Source organism: Clytia hemisphaerica, unplaced genomic scaffold (genome assembly GCF_902728285.1).
Source record: "Clytia hemisphaerica strain Z4C2 unplaced genomic scaffold, Clytia hemisphaerica genome assembly, whole genome shotgun sequence".
In the NCBI taxonomy this organism is placed as follows: Eukaryota; Metazoa; Cnidaria; class Hydrozoa; order Leptothecata; family Clytiidae; genus Clytia; species Clytia hemisphaerica.
In genome coordinates this window covers 216,425-232,620 of record NW_027104402.1, presented here as the reverse complement: position 1 = coordinate 232,620, position 16,196 = coordinate 216,425, and the positions used below count along the sequence as shown (strand labels likewise).

General features: G+C 34.2%; 1 protein-coding gene across 1 annotated transcript in view; it reads right to left on the bottom strand.

Moving 5' to 3' along the window:
- The window catches only part of LOC136819953 (calcineurin-binding protein cabin-1-like), a 96,037-nt gene extending 80,491 nt beyond the window's left edge, over positions 1 to 15,546 (bottom strand). Inside the window, exons 1-10 of the mRNA XM_067076188.1 lie at positions 15,436 to 15,546; positions 15,176 to 15,256; positions 13,732 to 13,842; positions 13,244 to 13,381; positions 12,944 to 13,045; positions 11,233 to 11,311; positions 10,900 to 10,953; positions 10,595 to 10,661; positions 9,987 to 10,053; positions 9,505 to 9,608 (exon numbers count right to left, since the gene is read on the bottom strand). Coding sequence (XP_066932289.1) covers positions 9,505 to 9,608; positions 9,987 to 10,053; positions 10,595 to 10,661; positions 10,900 to 10,953; positions 11,233 to 11,311; positions 12,944 to 13,045; positions 13,244 to 13,381; positions 13,732 to 13,842; positions 15,176 to 15,256; positions 15,436 to 15,438 — 806 coding nt within the window. The 5' untranslated portion in view covers positions 15,439 to 15,546. The remainder of the gene's footprint in view (positions 1 to 9,504; positions 9,609 to 9,986; positions 10,054 to 10,594; positions 10,662 to 10,899; positions 10,954 to 11,232; positions 11,312 to 12,943; positions 13,046 to 13,243; positions 13,382 to 13,731; positions 13,843 to 15,175; positions 15,257 to 15,435) is intronic.
- Positions 15,547 to 16,196: the final 650 nt, after the last annotated feature.

Below are 16,196 nucleotides of genomic sequence, written 5' to 3'. Positions count from 1 at the left end.
TATCCGTCGACCCGCTGACTCTCTTCCTACGTCTGATCGTCCTAGTTGAACGAAAGCCTGAGAATGATATCGTTGATTACTTCAATTACGAGTTATCGCCATATCCAATGTCCCTGTTCAAAGATGGCATCATGCGAACATCACCGAAATCAGTTTTAAAACCATACCTTAGAAGTGGGAATCCCGCTGTTAGCATTCCAGAAACAACTCGTATTGTTGATGGTGGTGGTCTGCTGTGGTGTTGTGACTGGAAAAGAGATGAAACATTCCTCGTCATTTTTCAAAGGTATGCAGTATTTCTCACAAATCACAACATCGATACAATAGTTTTTGACGGATACAGCTTGTCGACTAAAGATTCAACACACCAAAAGCGATCTGGGACTGCTTCTCAAGAAGTCGAAATCAAAGAGGCGAATCCTTGTCCAGCCAACAGAAAAACCTTTCTTGGGAACTACCATAACAAAGAAAGATTTGTTGCATGCCTGGCAGGTTACCTAAGAGAGCGCAACTTCAAAGTGGTCGAGTGTCCAAGCGATGCAGACACAACCATTGTCAAAGAGGCGTTGAATGCTGCTAAGGATTCGTCTGTTGTTATCTACTCTGACGACACTGATATTCTTTGTTTGCTGTTGCATCACATTGCCAAAGATTCGTCACTGAAAGAGATTTTCATGGTCGATATGACTAAAAAGAAAGGCAAGCAAAGAGAATGCTACAACGTATCAGAAATTCTCCAAAGCAACACACGTATTGCCGATTTCATTTTGTTTGCCCACGCATTCACTGGTTGTGATACGACATCGGCAATTCACAATTTCGGAAAGACGTCAATCTTCAACAAAATAGAAGAATCAACCGAAATTCAGTCACTCGTCAGAGAATTCTACAAAGAAAATTCTCCCGAGAAAATTGGTGATATCACGATAAGGCTGTTTGAACTCTTGTACTCTTCAACGGATACATTGCCAACTATACGGAAGAAGAAGTACGAGCAAATGGTTTTGTCAAATCGTGCTGTCATCGACCCTTCAATGCTACCACCATCACCTAGGGCAGCTTATTACCATGGTTTACGCGTGTATCACCAGTTGAAAGTATGGCGAGAGCTCAGAAATACCGACAACATGCCACTTAACTGGGGGTGGCAGATGGTTTCTGAATCTTTTACTCCAATCATGACAGATATTGAAGCTGGTCCCTCTGATCTATTGAAAGTTATTCGTTGTGGTTGTAAAGGTATGTGTGATACTTACAGGTGCACGTGTCGTAAAGCTGGACTGAAATGTACTTACCTTTGTAAGGAGTGCCATGGCACCTCTTGTACGAACACTGATGAAACTGACGATACTAACGATTCTGAGGAGGATCTTAATGCTATATATAATGAAGACGAAGAAAGGAACTTTATGGATATCTTTAATTTTTGATCTTTGATTTTAAATCTTTAAATTTTGATTGATTACAGGAGGCAGGAAAATTCTAAACTGACTGATAAATGACTAGTGAAACTAATAATAGCTAATTCGTAGCTTCAAATGTGCTTATAAAAGATTTTCTTATATGAAAAATGCTTCGATTTTCAATTTTTCATGACAAGGCTTGATCGTTTTTTATTTAGATACATTGTCTAGCATAATGTTTTTAGATTTTATTTGAAGCTATTACTTAAGCTAGCATGCATACTTGTTTCTGTCACGTTTTGTACAAAGTATTGCTATTGGTTGTAATTTTTGATGACATCAGCATTTTTTGCATATAAAGTAAAAAACAATGATCCTTAGCATTATGAAATCCTTTAAATCAGAAGAATAAGAAAACTTTATATTTTGAAGTCAAATTTTACCCCAGTCGATTTTTGAAAAACATTAAAAAAAGTCAATTTTTGTCTGAAAATGCATATTTTGATGACGTCATCAATTTTTGGGCATTTTTTTTGTAATTTTTGTTTTTTCTTATCTTTTAGTATTTCATTTTCAACCTTTTTGCAAAATCTTAAGGTCATACCTTGCTGAAATCGTAAGTTACAGACGATTTAAAAGATATTTCAAAAACTCATTTTCTGCATTTTGGGGTTTTTACCACCTGTCACTGTTTGGTCCATAACTTTTTTTCCCCAGGACGAAAAAATTGACCGGTTTCATTTTTGAAAAGCTGATAAAATTATCTTTCCAACGGTATATAGAAACCTTTTATAATAATTTTTTCTAGGTTGACCCTTTTTTAGACGAAATTCTACTGGACTATTACAGAGAAGTACATCTTGAAATGGATTTTGAGCGCATATTTGCAGCTTCATTATGTGCAATTGGATTAATAATGGTCCTTTTGAATATGTCAGTATTTACATTAAAGAAAGATACACCAATGGTTAGACTATCCGACTACCAACTGTCCATGACACATATGACGTTATGCGGTCTTATATTCGTTGCAAATTTATGTGCCTTGTTAACTAAACCAACAAAGAATTGGAATTGTGTCTCAAAAGTGTTATTGGTGAGCGTGTTTTACGTTTTGAATATTGGTATAGTGTTTATAAAATCACAGAAATTACTCCAAGCTTTTTTAAGTCAAGTGCGCTTGACAGTTCAAGAAGTAAGAAGAACAGTGGTGTTACAAGGTTTTATACTATTTCTTTTCCTTGTTTTTGTGAATGGAGTTCTGAGTATTTTTGCTCGACAGGAGTCAATAAAACTTATTGAAATCAGAGACTTACCTACACTAACAAAACAAAATATTTGTAATACTCAAAGACATGTGAATTTGGTTACAGGCTGTGCAATGGTGCTACAGGTGTTATGCTCTATCCAAGCTTTCAGAGGACGAAATCTACCAAGTCACATGAATGATGGCATCGTATTAATGTATACCACATTCACATTGACCATTGTTTTCAGTGCTAACTTTGCCATGGTGCATTTCCGAAAGTTAGTTGACAAGGAGGTTTTTCCCATTCGGTGCAGTGGCATCGAACACATTGATTGTACTGTTTTTACTATATGGGCAGAAGGCTTTCCGTATGTTGGCTTATCCAGACAAAAATACGAAAGCTTATTTCAGGGAAATGAGGATGGCAGATATGAAATCCAAAGCCAATGCGAGACTCAATACTGGTACAGAAATGGATAACAGATAATAAAATTATTTGAATAGACATTTTTCCCTCTTATCTTAAGATTAATAACAATACTCTTTCAGAACGTTAAATCTTAAATCTGCATTAAAACCTCTCGTAAACTTTGTACACATGCGCATGGCTGAAATCATATCTATTTTCAATTGAACAAAACTGCAAACGGAAAAAAAAGAAAAAGAAGACCGTGTGGATGGGACATCTATAAAAGGATTCTCGATTCTAAGATAAGTTAAAGGAATACACCGTTTAGTAGTGTTGACTGCGCACGCGTCCAAACATTTTTCTTTTTTTTTTATTTTAGCGACTGCTTGAAACCACGGGGGAGACCGTAAAAAAACGGTAGGTAAAAATCTAGTTCTCATAAGGAAACCCAGCAGAGAAACGGTAGGTAAAGAACTCCTTTTAATCATAACTCCTTTTAATCATAACTTCTTTTCCTCTACATGAATTTTTGTTCAGGAGAGTTCCATAAAATTATCATTGATATCATGATCATATCAGAAAAAAATTGACTATGTTTTACATTCCTCTAACCTTCCACGGTACTAAAGTGCGCATTTTTAGCTACCACATCTGCGGTGGAGTACCGTGGAGATAGCGAGACTACTAAACGGTGTATTCTATACCAACTTTCATTGTACATTTATTTTAATAAATATTTCAAATCATTTATTTTAACTGAAGTAAAATAACAGCAATGACGCGGATGCTAATTCCTGTACCTTTTATTGCATAAAAAGACGGCCAAAAGCTAGCATCCATTGAGACTTTGAAAATATTGATGACAAGATAATCTGACCAGTTTTAGAAGACGATATAAGGAGCAATTCCTTAGGCCCTTCTTAAGCATATGGTCTCGCTTTTTATTGCCACATGGATCAGCTTAGCTTGTCCAGCCAGTTTGTATCGAAGTTTATAAGGTATTGTGGATTCTTAAAACCATAAAATATTTCTTCTATTTCAAAGTTTTCAAATTTGCATAAAGGTTACTTATTACACATTATTGTATTTTCATCGTTGGACTAGTGATAAACATCAAGAAAAACACTGAAAAGTTTTGAAATTAAATAAATCAATGATTGCTAAAAATTAGACCATTGATTAGAATCAATACGATATTAAAACATTATTATTTAACTTTTCAATTAGCAAACTTACTATTAACAAAACATCCAATTCCAATCAAAACTTTATAAAAAGGGCCACAATATGAATTCAAAATCTTCCCTTTTCATTACCGAGATACTGCTGAAATTAAAATTGCTGCTTCAATTTTACGTATTTAATTGTTCCTTTATTGAACTGAAAAATTATATTGATGAATTTTGTCGAATTTCGGAAAACAAAACCAAAACGAGAATTTCTTTACAAATGTTAGTAGTCTTTTCAGGAAAAAGAAAATCCGAGGTTTTTTTTTTAATATTAAAAGTTGAGACTCATTCCCAGACCTCGATGGAGAAACAATGATGGAAATTGAGCCTAGATAGAACAATTTTAAGATTGTTATGAGGGGCTCCTGATTGTACCTTTGGATAATCTAGAACATACATTATGGGTGATATCATGATCTTGTTTTAATAGTGATACTATTGCAGCATCAAAATCGAGAAATATACGATATCCTTTAAACAAACCATGATATTAAAAGCAACAACTTTAATTAACTTCATCAGTATTAGCACAGCCTCAAGGCAAGATTTTGCTTTTCAGACTATTGGCATATATTCAGAATGCAATGACGTTACTGCAGTCCATACCAAAGAGAGTAACACTGAGCTAGGATTTCTAAATTCATAAATAAATAAATAATGAATTGTTTTTTCAAAATAGATAATGTAACGTATATTTTTTATTTTTAGTTGCCTGAAGATTGTCACAAAAGTGGCATGAAACTGCCGGTGGCAGAATAAAAAAGTGTCTTTTCTATCTGACTGACTAAATTCATACAGTATTTTTCGCTCGTTTTTACTGAAGACTGGAGTTTTATTTTCAGAAAAGGTACCATAGTAAGTTGGTAATGAAGTCGTTCAATGACCATAAAAATGCTTCCTGTGACCCAAATAGTTGAGATATGACTTTAAAACTTTCAGGGCACTCTCAGGAAGGGTTGTAGATTCGGTAATTTTTCAAATCTCAGGTTACAACTACCACCTTAAGTTATTAAAGGCCTTTGCTGATTCCCAAAACACTAAGCACAGTTTGGCTAAGAAGTCATTAAAAAGAGATCGTAAAATATGTTTTGATTGAAAAACTGTTTTAACATCACTACCCCCGTTTTTGGTTAAAAGTTGGAGATTTGATATTTCACAGAAAAGTGCTACCAAGGGGTAATGTCAGGTCCCATATCTTCGTCAATAAAATTATACAGGTCATGGCAAATAAAGATATGGTATTGTTAATCATTGTAAACCATCAATCTACATCTCAAGTGGCCGAGTGGATAAGGTGGCGGAGTGGCATGTAAAAGAAAGTTGTTTTTGAGAGTTCAAATCCTATACGGTGTGTTGAAGTCAGTGTTACTTTGTCAGCATTGACCAAACTTTTTCTGGTTTTATGAGCTCTTATTGATATATTCCCGTTATAATTTGTGAAACAAAAGTTTTTTAAGTAGTGTCACCTCAGTGCAGTTTGACTCAAGTACAGTATTTCAAAATGGATCAGGTTGGTTAGCGTGTGGAGAGTCAAGAGTCAAGAGTCAGGAGTCATGCCTATCCCTTCTCTTGAAAATCCAGTAATCCGAAACTTTTAGCTAAAAAAATGCATAAAAATGGACTTTCGTCTTTTTTTATCATCTTACAAACACTTTTTTCAGAACCACATGTGAAAAGGAAAGCAAAACTGACAGAAAATAATGCTAAAAAATGATTGACAGATGCAGGTTTGCTCGCGCGGGTTAGAAATTCCCGTGAGCAATCTCGTTATTTATCAGAATGTAGGCCAAATCCTAAAAAAATAATAAGAAATGGGCTGTTCCATTAAAAACCATACAGGGGGGTGGACGAACCTTTTTAAGTCAAAAATATTGAAAATCTTTGAATAGCCTGTGGAAAATGGCAAAATTTCAAAAAATACCCTTGAAAAAATCTTTCCGTGCATTAAGGTGAGAGTGGACGACCTAAATTCAGTCATTTTTACCCTTTGGAATTTTACAATGACTTTTTACCCCCTTGGGAAAATAAAAAACACCCCTGGAAATTTTTCTCCGATAACCCCCTGGAAATGTTCATCCACCCCATGGATATAAAATGGAATGGGCCAATGCTAGATCTAATTAAAAAAACTTCAAAAGAACAAATATCAATTGATATCAAATTCGATTCTTCCCTTTCATAATAGGATGGTCTAATAATTAATTTTAATTTGTTATAGCACCTTCGAAATACTTGTTTGCACGGATAGCTAAAAGTTATAGAACTATGAAACTGGGATGTAAACAGTTTCAAACAAATTAACAAAAAAAAAACAAAAAAACTTTCTATCTGTAAGTCACCTGTCTAGCTGGCCTCAAAATGATAGTTTTTATAATAATTAAATATGATAAACAATTAGAGATGTTTTGTAACAGGAGTGGAGCATGGTTTATAGCTTTTTAAGGAAAACAAGTAATCTATCAGCTGATATTGAATGGTAGAACCAACAATGTCTCCGTAATGCCCTTTATGGATAAGATTTAATATACATGTATCTATTTGTTCAAGACTTACATCATGAAGAGAGTACTAAAAATAACTTTTATGTTTATTTTTATATTGGACTTATGCTATAATAGCCAAGAACTGAATGTCCAGACTATAGGGATATTTTCAGAATGCAAAAACACTACGTTTGGGAATCAAGGGAAAGCCAATCACACAGAGCTCAACAGGATTGCCAAATTCTTAAATAGATTCTTCGGGCAGTTCAACAGCCGATTAGGAAATTTCTTGGCGACAAAGTATGGGAGTAAATTAATAATCGATTCATACAATTTTGACACCTGTACAAACGACTCAGCATTACTGAGGATCGTGGAAACTATACTTTTGGACAAAAAGCATAATTTCCTTCGCGCTAAAGACAATAAGACCGTCTCTTCAATAGGAGCAATTCATACGTACATGCCAGAGACAATGACCAAAACTTTGAAATCACTTATACATGGTATACCAATTTACGATACCAATATCAAAGATATTTTGAAAGATGAATTTCGGCTCTATACAAAATCATTGACAACCATGTTTGAGATATTCCGTTGGCGTAAACTATTGCTACTATCACTTGAACCAACAAAATATGATAACTATTTGTATCGTGAGCTTTTTCACCAGAGTATCAATCAATTCAAAGAGGAGAGATTTTGTTTTCATTATAAAGTTCTGAATGAAACAAAATCATTGGCAAATCACAACAAGTTTAATGAGCTTTGGCTTTCAAAAGAGAAACCAGTTCTCATACTATTTGGTCATTATCAAAGTCAACTTTCATTCTTAAAGCAGAATAGTGAATTGCTCAACTCTACCAAACAAAATGTCATCAGTTTAGAATTACTACAGTACCAATTAGACACTATAGCAGAATACGTCATAATGGTCCCAAAGCTACTGGTGATCACAGATTCCTATCGAAAATTTTTGAGTTTTAATCATCCAGCAACAATGGCAGAAATGAAAAGAAATAATTTACCAAAAGAAGTTCGAATAGGAGTGATCAGTAAATTCTTTGCATTGTACTTCTTCTATTTTCAAAGAGTGGCTCTATTTTCTAAAAGTAATAGCATAATAAAGAGCCAACAAGTCTTTTTCAAACTACGCCGAGAAGAAGCCCATACTGACGTGAGATTGGCTAGAAATATCAACTTCAATTTCCCTTATCAAAAGTCATATAATGCCAAGAGCTACGGGAAGTCCTTCCAAGATACCTTAGCGTTGATCGGCAGACAGAAGGAACTGGGAGAGAATATGTGCCCACATTTAGCTTGTGGACCTGGTTTTCAGAAGACATATGGTAATGTTACTGGTGGTTATACATGGAAATGTGAGTTTTGTCCTGTCAATCATATCAAACCAACATTTGGAAACACTCACTGCATTCCTTGTCAAGGTATACAAAGTATTGATAATGGGCTGAGAACCAAATGCATTGACCCTTACAGAGAAGTAGATCTTGAAATGGATTTTGAGCGCATATTTGCAGCTTCATTATGTGCAATTGGATTAATAATGGCCCTTTTGAATATGTCAGTATTTACACTAAAGAAAGATACACCAATGGTTAGACTATCAGACTACCAACTGTCTATGGCACATATGACGTTATGCGGTCTTATATTCGTTGCAAATTTATGTGCCTTGTTAACTAAACCAACAAAGAATTGGAATTGTGTCTCAAGAGTGTTATTGGTGAGCGTGTTTTACGTTTTGAATATTGGTATAGTGTTTATTAAATCACAGAAATTACTCCAAGCTTTTTTAAGTCAAGTGCGCTTGACAGTTCAAGAAGCAAGACGTACAGTGGTGATACAAGGTTTTATACTATTTCTTTTCCTTATTTTGGTGAACGGAGTTCTGGGTATTTTTGCTCAACAGGAGCCAATAAAACTCATTGAAATTAGAGACTTTCCTACAATAACAAAACAAAATATTTGTAATACTCAAAGACATGTGAATTTGGTTACAGGCTGTGCAATGGTGCTACAGGTGTTATGCTCTATCCAAGCTTTCAGAGGACGAAATCTACCAAGTCACATGAACGATGGCATCGTATTAATGTATACCACATTCACATTGACCATTGTTTTCAGCGCTAACTTTGCCATGGTGCATTTCCGAAAGCTAGTTGACAAGGAGGTTTTCCAATTCGGTGCAGTGGCATCAAACACATTGATTGTACTGTTTTTACTATATGGGCAGAAGGCATTCCGTATTTTGGCTTATCCAGACAAAAATACAAAAGCTTATTTCAGGGAAATGAGGATGGCAGATATGAAATCCAAAGCCAATGCGAGACTCAATACTGGTACAGAAATACAAGGCAAATAAGTCACTTAGTACAGTTGTTGAATTGAACAACAGAAAAGCAGAGGGTAGAAAACTTAAAAATTATATAAATATTGCTTTTAAAAAGGAATATGGTTATTTTTTTCATCCAAAATATCTACAATTTTGATTGGATTTGTATTAATTTATATATGAGTAGAACTATTTTCAAAAGATAGTGGTAGGTTCAGTGGCTATTAGGTTCCACAATGACTTATAGTGAAGTTCCCCGAGTTGCAAAACCACAATCTTTTTGTCTTAGTTTAAAATGTGAAGACTCCATTCACAATCCACGAGTAGAAAAGAATTAGTGCACAAAATATTGAGATAAAGTTTTAAAAAACTTACGAGTAATATGGTAGAGGTTTTGTAACCCTAAATAAATTTGGTTCTTCTCGCTTTGCTTGTAAATTTCTTCTTCCACGGATAACCAGTGCTTCCTCGATGAATTTCTATGATTCGTAACATATGTATTCATTTGCATTTCACTTAAAACCTTTTACCTCGTAATTTATCATATAATTAGCGATTTGAAGTTCAAATGAAATGGAACGTTCTTGAACGTTTCTGAATGCTCGCGAACGATCCTGTGCGTCCAGGGGTTAACATTTAACACAATAAAAACGCCCAGGAACAATTTTAAACTAGTTCCTATCTATCGCTCATTTTACTGGAACATTCTATGTTTTTATTTGTGATGACACGTGATGTATTGAAGTCTTACTTAGGTTGCTCTCCTAACTAGCTATAGTTTTTTTACATAGCTTCATCAGTTTTATGTATTTAGTTTTTTTTTGTTAAAAATATTAACAAGATAATATTTGCATTACCTGGTATGAAGGTTCACTTTCCTTGTCCTCGTCCTCGCTATCTTCAGAATCAGAGAGATACAAAGCACTAATAAAAAAATTATAGTGAATCTCTGAAAGCATTATTTCAATAGAATTCTTAAAGGGGACAAAATTAATCTGTTTGCCATATTTTCAATCTGAAGGTTTCTTTACTACAAATCGGCGCCGAAATATACTGGCCCTCTTTTGGGTATTTTAATGTTTTTCAGAATTTAAAGATCAGCTTTATTGGAACATCTTTGAGCTTCTAGATCCTGAGATCCTAAGGTCCTAAGTCTCGTATAAAACTCAGAGTTAAAAGTCTACTTTCCAACCGTACTTTAAAGCACTTAAAAATCACTTGCGGTTTTCAAATTTGAGGGAATTCACCTTTTAGCCAAATATTACGGTGGGGATTGTATATTGTAGCAAAGCCTAATATGGCATACAGAGTATGGGGCGATAGCTCCAATCTACTACAATACTTAATGGGATTAATTTTCGCCGGGATCAAATTTAGCAGTTGAGCTCATCCGCAAATTTTAAGATTTCGAACGTCGTGAAAATATATACACTTGAGGTACGTAAAATAAAGAAGCATTATATACCTTAGAGACAAGAATTCCTTTTTGAAGTGTGGCTCTTCCATAAAAATTTGATCACGAAATGCAAATCCTAATTTTAACAAAGAAGAAAAAGTTAAAAACAATAGAATTTTGCACAGATCAAACTTCAGGTTATAATTATCTGGAATGTGTATCTTCAATGTTCAACCAAGTAATTAAAAGATACCTGGACGCTCCAAAAAGGATTTTATTTATCAGCAGAAAGTAGATGAGTGATGTAAATCATGCCTTTTGCACAAGAAGTTGTTTTAGTATCTTAAAATCAATGAATTAGATAGAAGACAAACCTTTACGGTAACTTGAATTTCTTTCAAATGCATGGCAGATCATCTTCAAGCATGCTGCAACAAAAGATAGTTCAAGAAAATTGAGTTGAAAACTTTTTTTAAATTACACTCTTTCGACAAAAGAATAAAAAAAGTTGTAATTTGAAAGAAAGTTTGATTCACATGGATTATATGCATAAAGAAATAACCATCTTTTTGAAGAGCAAAATTTCAGTAAAGAAGGTTTAACCAATAAATAATAGGGGTGAAATATCATTAACTATCTAGTGTCTATTTTTGCCTCCAGGTATAGCAGCTAGTAACAGCTGATGAACAATAATAATAAACAAATACCATGATAGTCTCCAACAATGTATAAAACACTTATTAATTGATCCAGACATTTCCAATGATTTGGACTGTAAACAAGACCCTGAAAGACGAAGAAAATCATATCTTTGAAATTGTAATGAACATAAAAAAAGTTATGATCAATAGAAAGTTTCGAAAAATTCATGTCATGAAAAATATTCAAAAATATTAAAAGAAAGTTCTTACCTAAAAGTGAAAAAGTGAGAGCTCTAGTTTAGATAAACCCCTGTCACAGACCCACTGGGACCCCAGCCCCACTGGAAAACTTGGCAAAAACTTTGTCCCTGGTGGAAAAATACCCTGGAATTTCAGTCCCACTGGGAGATTGACTTTGATTTCATCCCAATTCGAAATCCAATGCTTATAAATTGCACTCCAAAACCATCCCACTGGATTTTCTAGCATTGGAACAATAGAATTTCTATCCCCATTGGGATTTCAATAGGAAATTTTATCCCGACGAAGCAACACTGAGGAAAAAAATTCCACCGGGGCTGCGAGACAGGTGTTTAGATGGCTTTTTGCCCTGCCTATTCTGATTGTTAAATTAGACCATAAAAGTGGGAGCAAAGTTGATAGTTAAAATCTTTGCTTGAAAAAAGATTGAAAAAATTCATTGCATTGTAGTCAAAAGAGGGAAATGAAATGCATTGACTTTAGTCAGCCAACTTTTTAACAACTGTAATTCACGATTAGAATAGGTAATGCGTGATGTGGGTCGTCTAAACTAGAGGTGATTTAATTATAAAGATTACTTTGATTTTATTCAACTAATGTTTAGGCCCTGAACTCACAACCTGCGAGTCAGGAGGCTCGGGTGAGTTAGGGCGTGTCTATATTTTTTTAAATCACAAATACCGAATCCGCGACCAATAGCACAAATTTTTAATAATTCACTTATGGATTTTTAGATCACCTATACATCTTGTACAGGCCGCTGGGGTAATGTCGCCTGACTGTCTTAAATGACAGTCAGCCTGTCCCAAGCCAGGATAAAGACAGAGGGACCCAGAGAAGATTTGCTACCTTCTCATTGTAACATCGTCTCTCTAAGAGGAAAAAGAATTCGGCCACTCTTTGTTGTTTGTAGGTCTGACAAGAGAAAACATTTATATTTTCATACTATATATACCTTAAGGTTTCAGGACCCGGTTGTGACGTACTTAAATATTAATCCAAAAATTAATTATTAAAGAAAGTGTGAATTATGACGTCATCAAATTATGATGTCATAAATCGTAAAATAGCTTTAACTCTATAATATAAGTGCAAGTCAAAGCTTTGTCAAATTTGGACCAATGATGCATTTTAATGTTACCAAACTTTTCAAAGTAAAAATTTTTTGAAAAATATTTTTCCAAAAAGTTACATTTCATTTAGATGCATCTTTGGTTCAAATTTGGAAAGGATTGGACATTCATGAAGTCACCAAATTCGAAGAAAATTATGACGCCACGAATACAATTTCTTTAATAATAGATTTTTGGGGTGGTATTTAATTAAGTCACAACCTGATTCATAAACTTCAAGGTATAGAGGTACTTTAGAGCCCTAAGGGGATCTCTGAATCTAGATGCTATTGGTCGCAAAAACTTAGGGTACACTGTTAGGTTTTTGAGACTTGCCCTAAGTCACTCGAGGGTGATTGGGCTACTACAACACCAAACCCTTTTGTAATGTAAATTCCAAATACCTTTTCAAAAGCGTATCTTGCAAGCCTCAAGTTTAACACATCCATGGAAAGTTGGCCAATTTTACACCATAACCAAAGATCAGATTCATCTACCAAAGCAGCCTAAAAATTTTGGAAAAAATTTAATGGTTTTGCCAGATAAAATTGTTCATTATTTATCATGTAAAGAAAAATTATACTAGTAAATGCAGCCAAAATGTTAACACCCATCAGGGCTGATTAGGGATTTACATTAGCCATCCAAAGAGTAAAGGGAATAAACCAACCATATAAACAGTATAATGGAATTGATAGAAATACCTCAAGGAAGAACCCAATAGCCTTCTCCTTTTCTGCATCCTTTTCTGCAATGTTTGCAAGTTTCTTCAGTACATTGTATTTCAAGAATAGTGCAGGATTTTGGGATAGAATTTCACCTTCTTGAAGTGATTCTGGGGCCTGATAGAGATGTGAATGAAAAAATATGAATTGATGAAGTCAAAAAATCGTATTGTTAACGTTGTCCAAGGGAAGTAAGTATGATCTCTAGCTAGCATATAAACATTTGATGAAAGGATCAAAGAAGAAACTAGGACTACGTTGGTTTGTTTTCAATCTGGAGGAAAGTAATTTCATTTTGTCAACTTATCAAATTTTCACTCAATAATAGATGCAACAGTTTAATTTTCAATGTCAATTTTGGTTAGGCAGAATCTAATGCCTGGTAGGTTTTGATTAAATAATTTTTTAGGTTAACCAAAATATGACCTATATGAACTAACTTAATAACATACAGGCGAAAAACTAACCTCGACCAGCAGTTCACATTCTAAAACTTCTTTAAACTTTGCTGGGGCTTCTACCGAATTTTCTTTCTCAGCCGACAAGGCTTCATTGTAGAGATGGAGAGCTGTAGCTTCCTAGAATTAAAAACATGATTGTAAAAGCTTGTAAAACAAATAGCAAGTCTGTAAGGAAATCAAAAAAAAAACAATCAACAAAAGGTTTCAACCTAAAGCTTCAAAATATGTACAAGGAGGATTGAGGTCCGACCAAAAAAATGAATTTCTAACAAACAAAACTGAAGTGTTTAACCCTATTCATGCTAGGCTTTTAGGGGCAGTTCAAAACTAGGGGGACTTTTCCTGTACCACCACTTAACTTTTGATCTGGTTAGTCTTTTTGAATGCAATTTGACACACATGATCCTTGTCATATAAGGTAACTTTTTTATCAAAAAATTATTTTAATGTAATGACGTCACTCATTATGCCTAAAGCGAGTAAAAACCGAAAATTTCCTTTGTTCTTATAATTGACTATTGTATTCTATCAAAGACTTTAGAAAAAAGTTCCTAGAGTCTAAAATGCTTATTTGTGTCATTACAAGCGATTTGAAGTACAAATGAAATGGAACGTTCTCAAGCGTTCTTGAACGTTTCATAGCATTCCTGGAACGTTCCAGAACGTTCTAGTTCGTCCCAGAACGTCCAGGAGCGTTTTAGAACGTTCAGGAACATCTCAGAACGTTCAGAACGGTCAGGGACGTTTCAGAACGCTCAGGAACGTTCCAGAATACTCGAGAACATTTTAGAACGCTCAGGAGCATCCCAGAACGTTCGAGAACGTTCTGGAGAACGTTCCAGAACGCTCGTGAACGATTCTTCACGTCCAAAAGTTAATACTTAAGATTACTCAATAAGAACGTTCGGGAACGATTTGGAACGTACATGAACGTTCTTAAACGTTCTGCAATGTTCCTGACAATGTAGACACTCCTAAACTAGTAAATAACAGGGAACAATAAGGAACGTACTCTAGCGTTCTAAGAACGTTCACTATTGTTCGTTTTGCTAGAATGCTCCGTTTTATTTGTATTTTTAAAGTCGCTTGTGATGACACATTTTATCCTATATTCAATAAATTACGGGTTAAACGATATATTTGACATTAAAAATAAATTTGTATTGGAAATGTGTCAATTTTTGTGACGCCTTACTGTCAGAAATGTCATCATGCGCAAGGTGTGAAAAATTTTAGGTGTCAAATTTTTTTTTTTGAAGCTAATTTAAAGTTAGGAATTTACAGAAAATTTCATGCCAAAAGCTCTATTATTTCAGGACCTATTAACATTATTTTCACCCCCCCCCCAAACAGAAACAACTCCCTCCCCCTAGTACGAATAGGGTTAAAGGATAGCGATTATTTCTACTAATTTGGTGCTTTGTCTTGTATGGAACTAACTAATATTTACCTGTTCTTCCTTTTGAACTTCATGGAATATTGCAGACGACGAATCTTCAGATATTGTTGCATTGAGTGCTCCAAAGGATAACTACAATTCAATGAATTTGTCAATTTGTCAAATAGTCAACAGAGCTTGCAAAAACAGTAAAACCCACTTTTAAAAACAAACATTTTATGCAAACCTTTTCAATAAAATGATTTGGAATTTTTGAAAACTTTTGTTAATAATATCATGGACTATTAAAATTATAATAATTAAAACTTTACCATAATTCTATAGGGTTGATTGTCTCCAAGTATTCACCATCTTCCAGAAACTTGAGAAGTCAGTATTTCTAGCTCTCCCATGAGAAGTAAAGTTTTTGGTTTTATCAATTTTACTTAAAATATTTAATAGAATTGTACTAGATAAAAGTTCCGCTTATAAATACATTAACGTTGGTAAAGTAATGCAAGTTGTGTAAGTCTTATTTATTGTTTTATTTTACAGGTCTGATATTAAAGGCCCAGGTAAACTTGTTTGTAAACATGTGACTTGGTAAAGACAGGTCACACCCAACACATTTGTTTGGGTTGAACATTACAATGTGGTCGTGTTACAAAAATACAGGTTTTTAGGAAAAAAATATTACCTACCTTACGTATTGGAACTTATTTTCGCAAGAATTAATTTTAGCGCTTTTCTCGGTTTTTCGTCAAATTTTGCTGACGTCAGCAGAAATCAGCAAAATACGAAAGTTTGTAATAAAGTGCTGACATCAGCAAAATTTCAAAAAAAAATTTTTTCAAAATGATCCTTTTAATAATGTGCAACTTTGGTCCAAATTTCATGTTCATACCATTAGCCAAACTGGAGTTATTTAAAAAACAAGTTTTGCTGACGTCAGCATTTTTTGGTTTTTGTGATTTTTCACAAAATTGGCAAAACCTAAATTTAAGTAACACCGATTTTCATGTTCTACATCGTAATGCGCTTCTTTAAAGGTATAATTTATTATGCTAGGAGGGGTGGAATTGCCTCCGAAAAA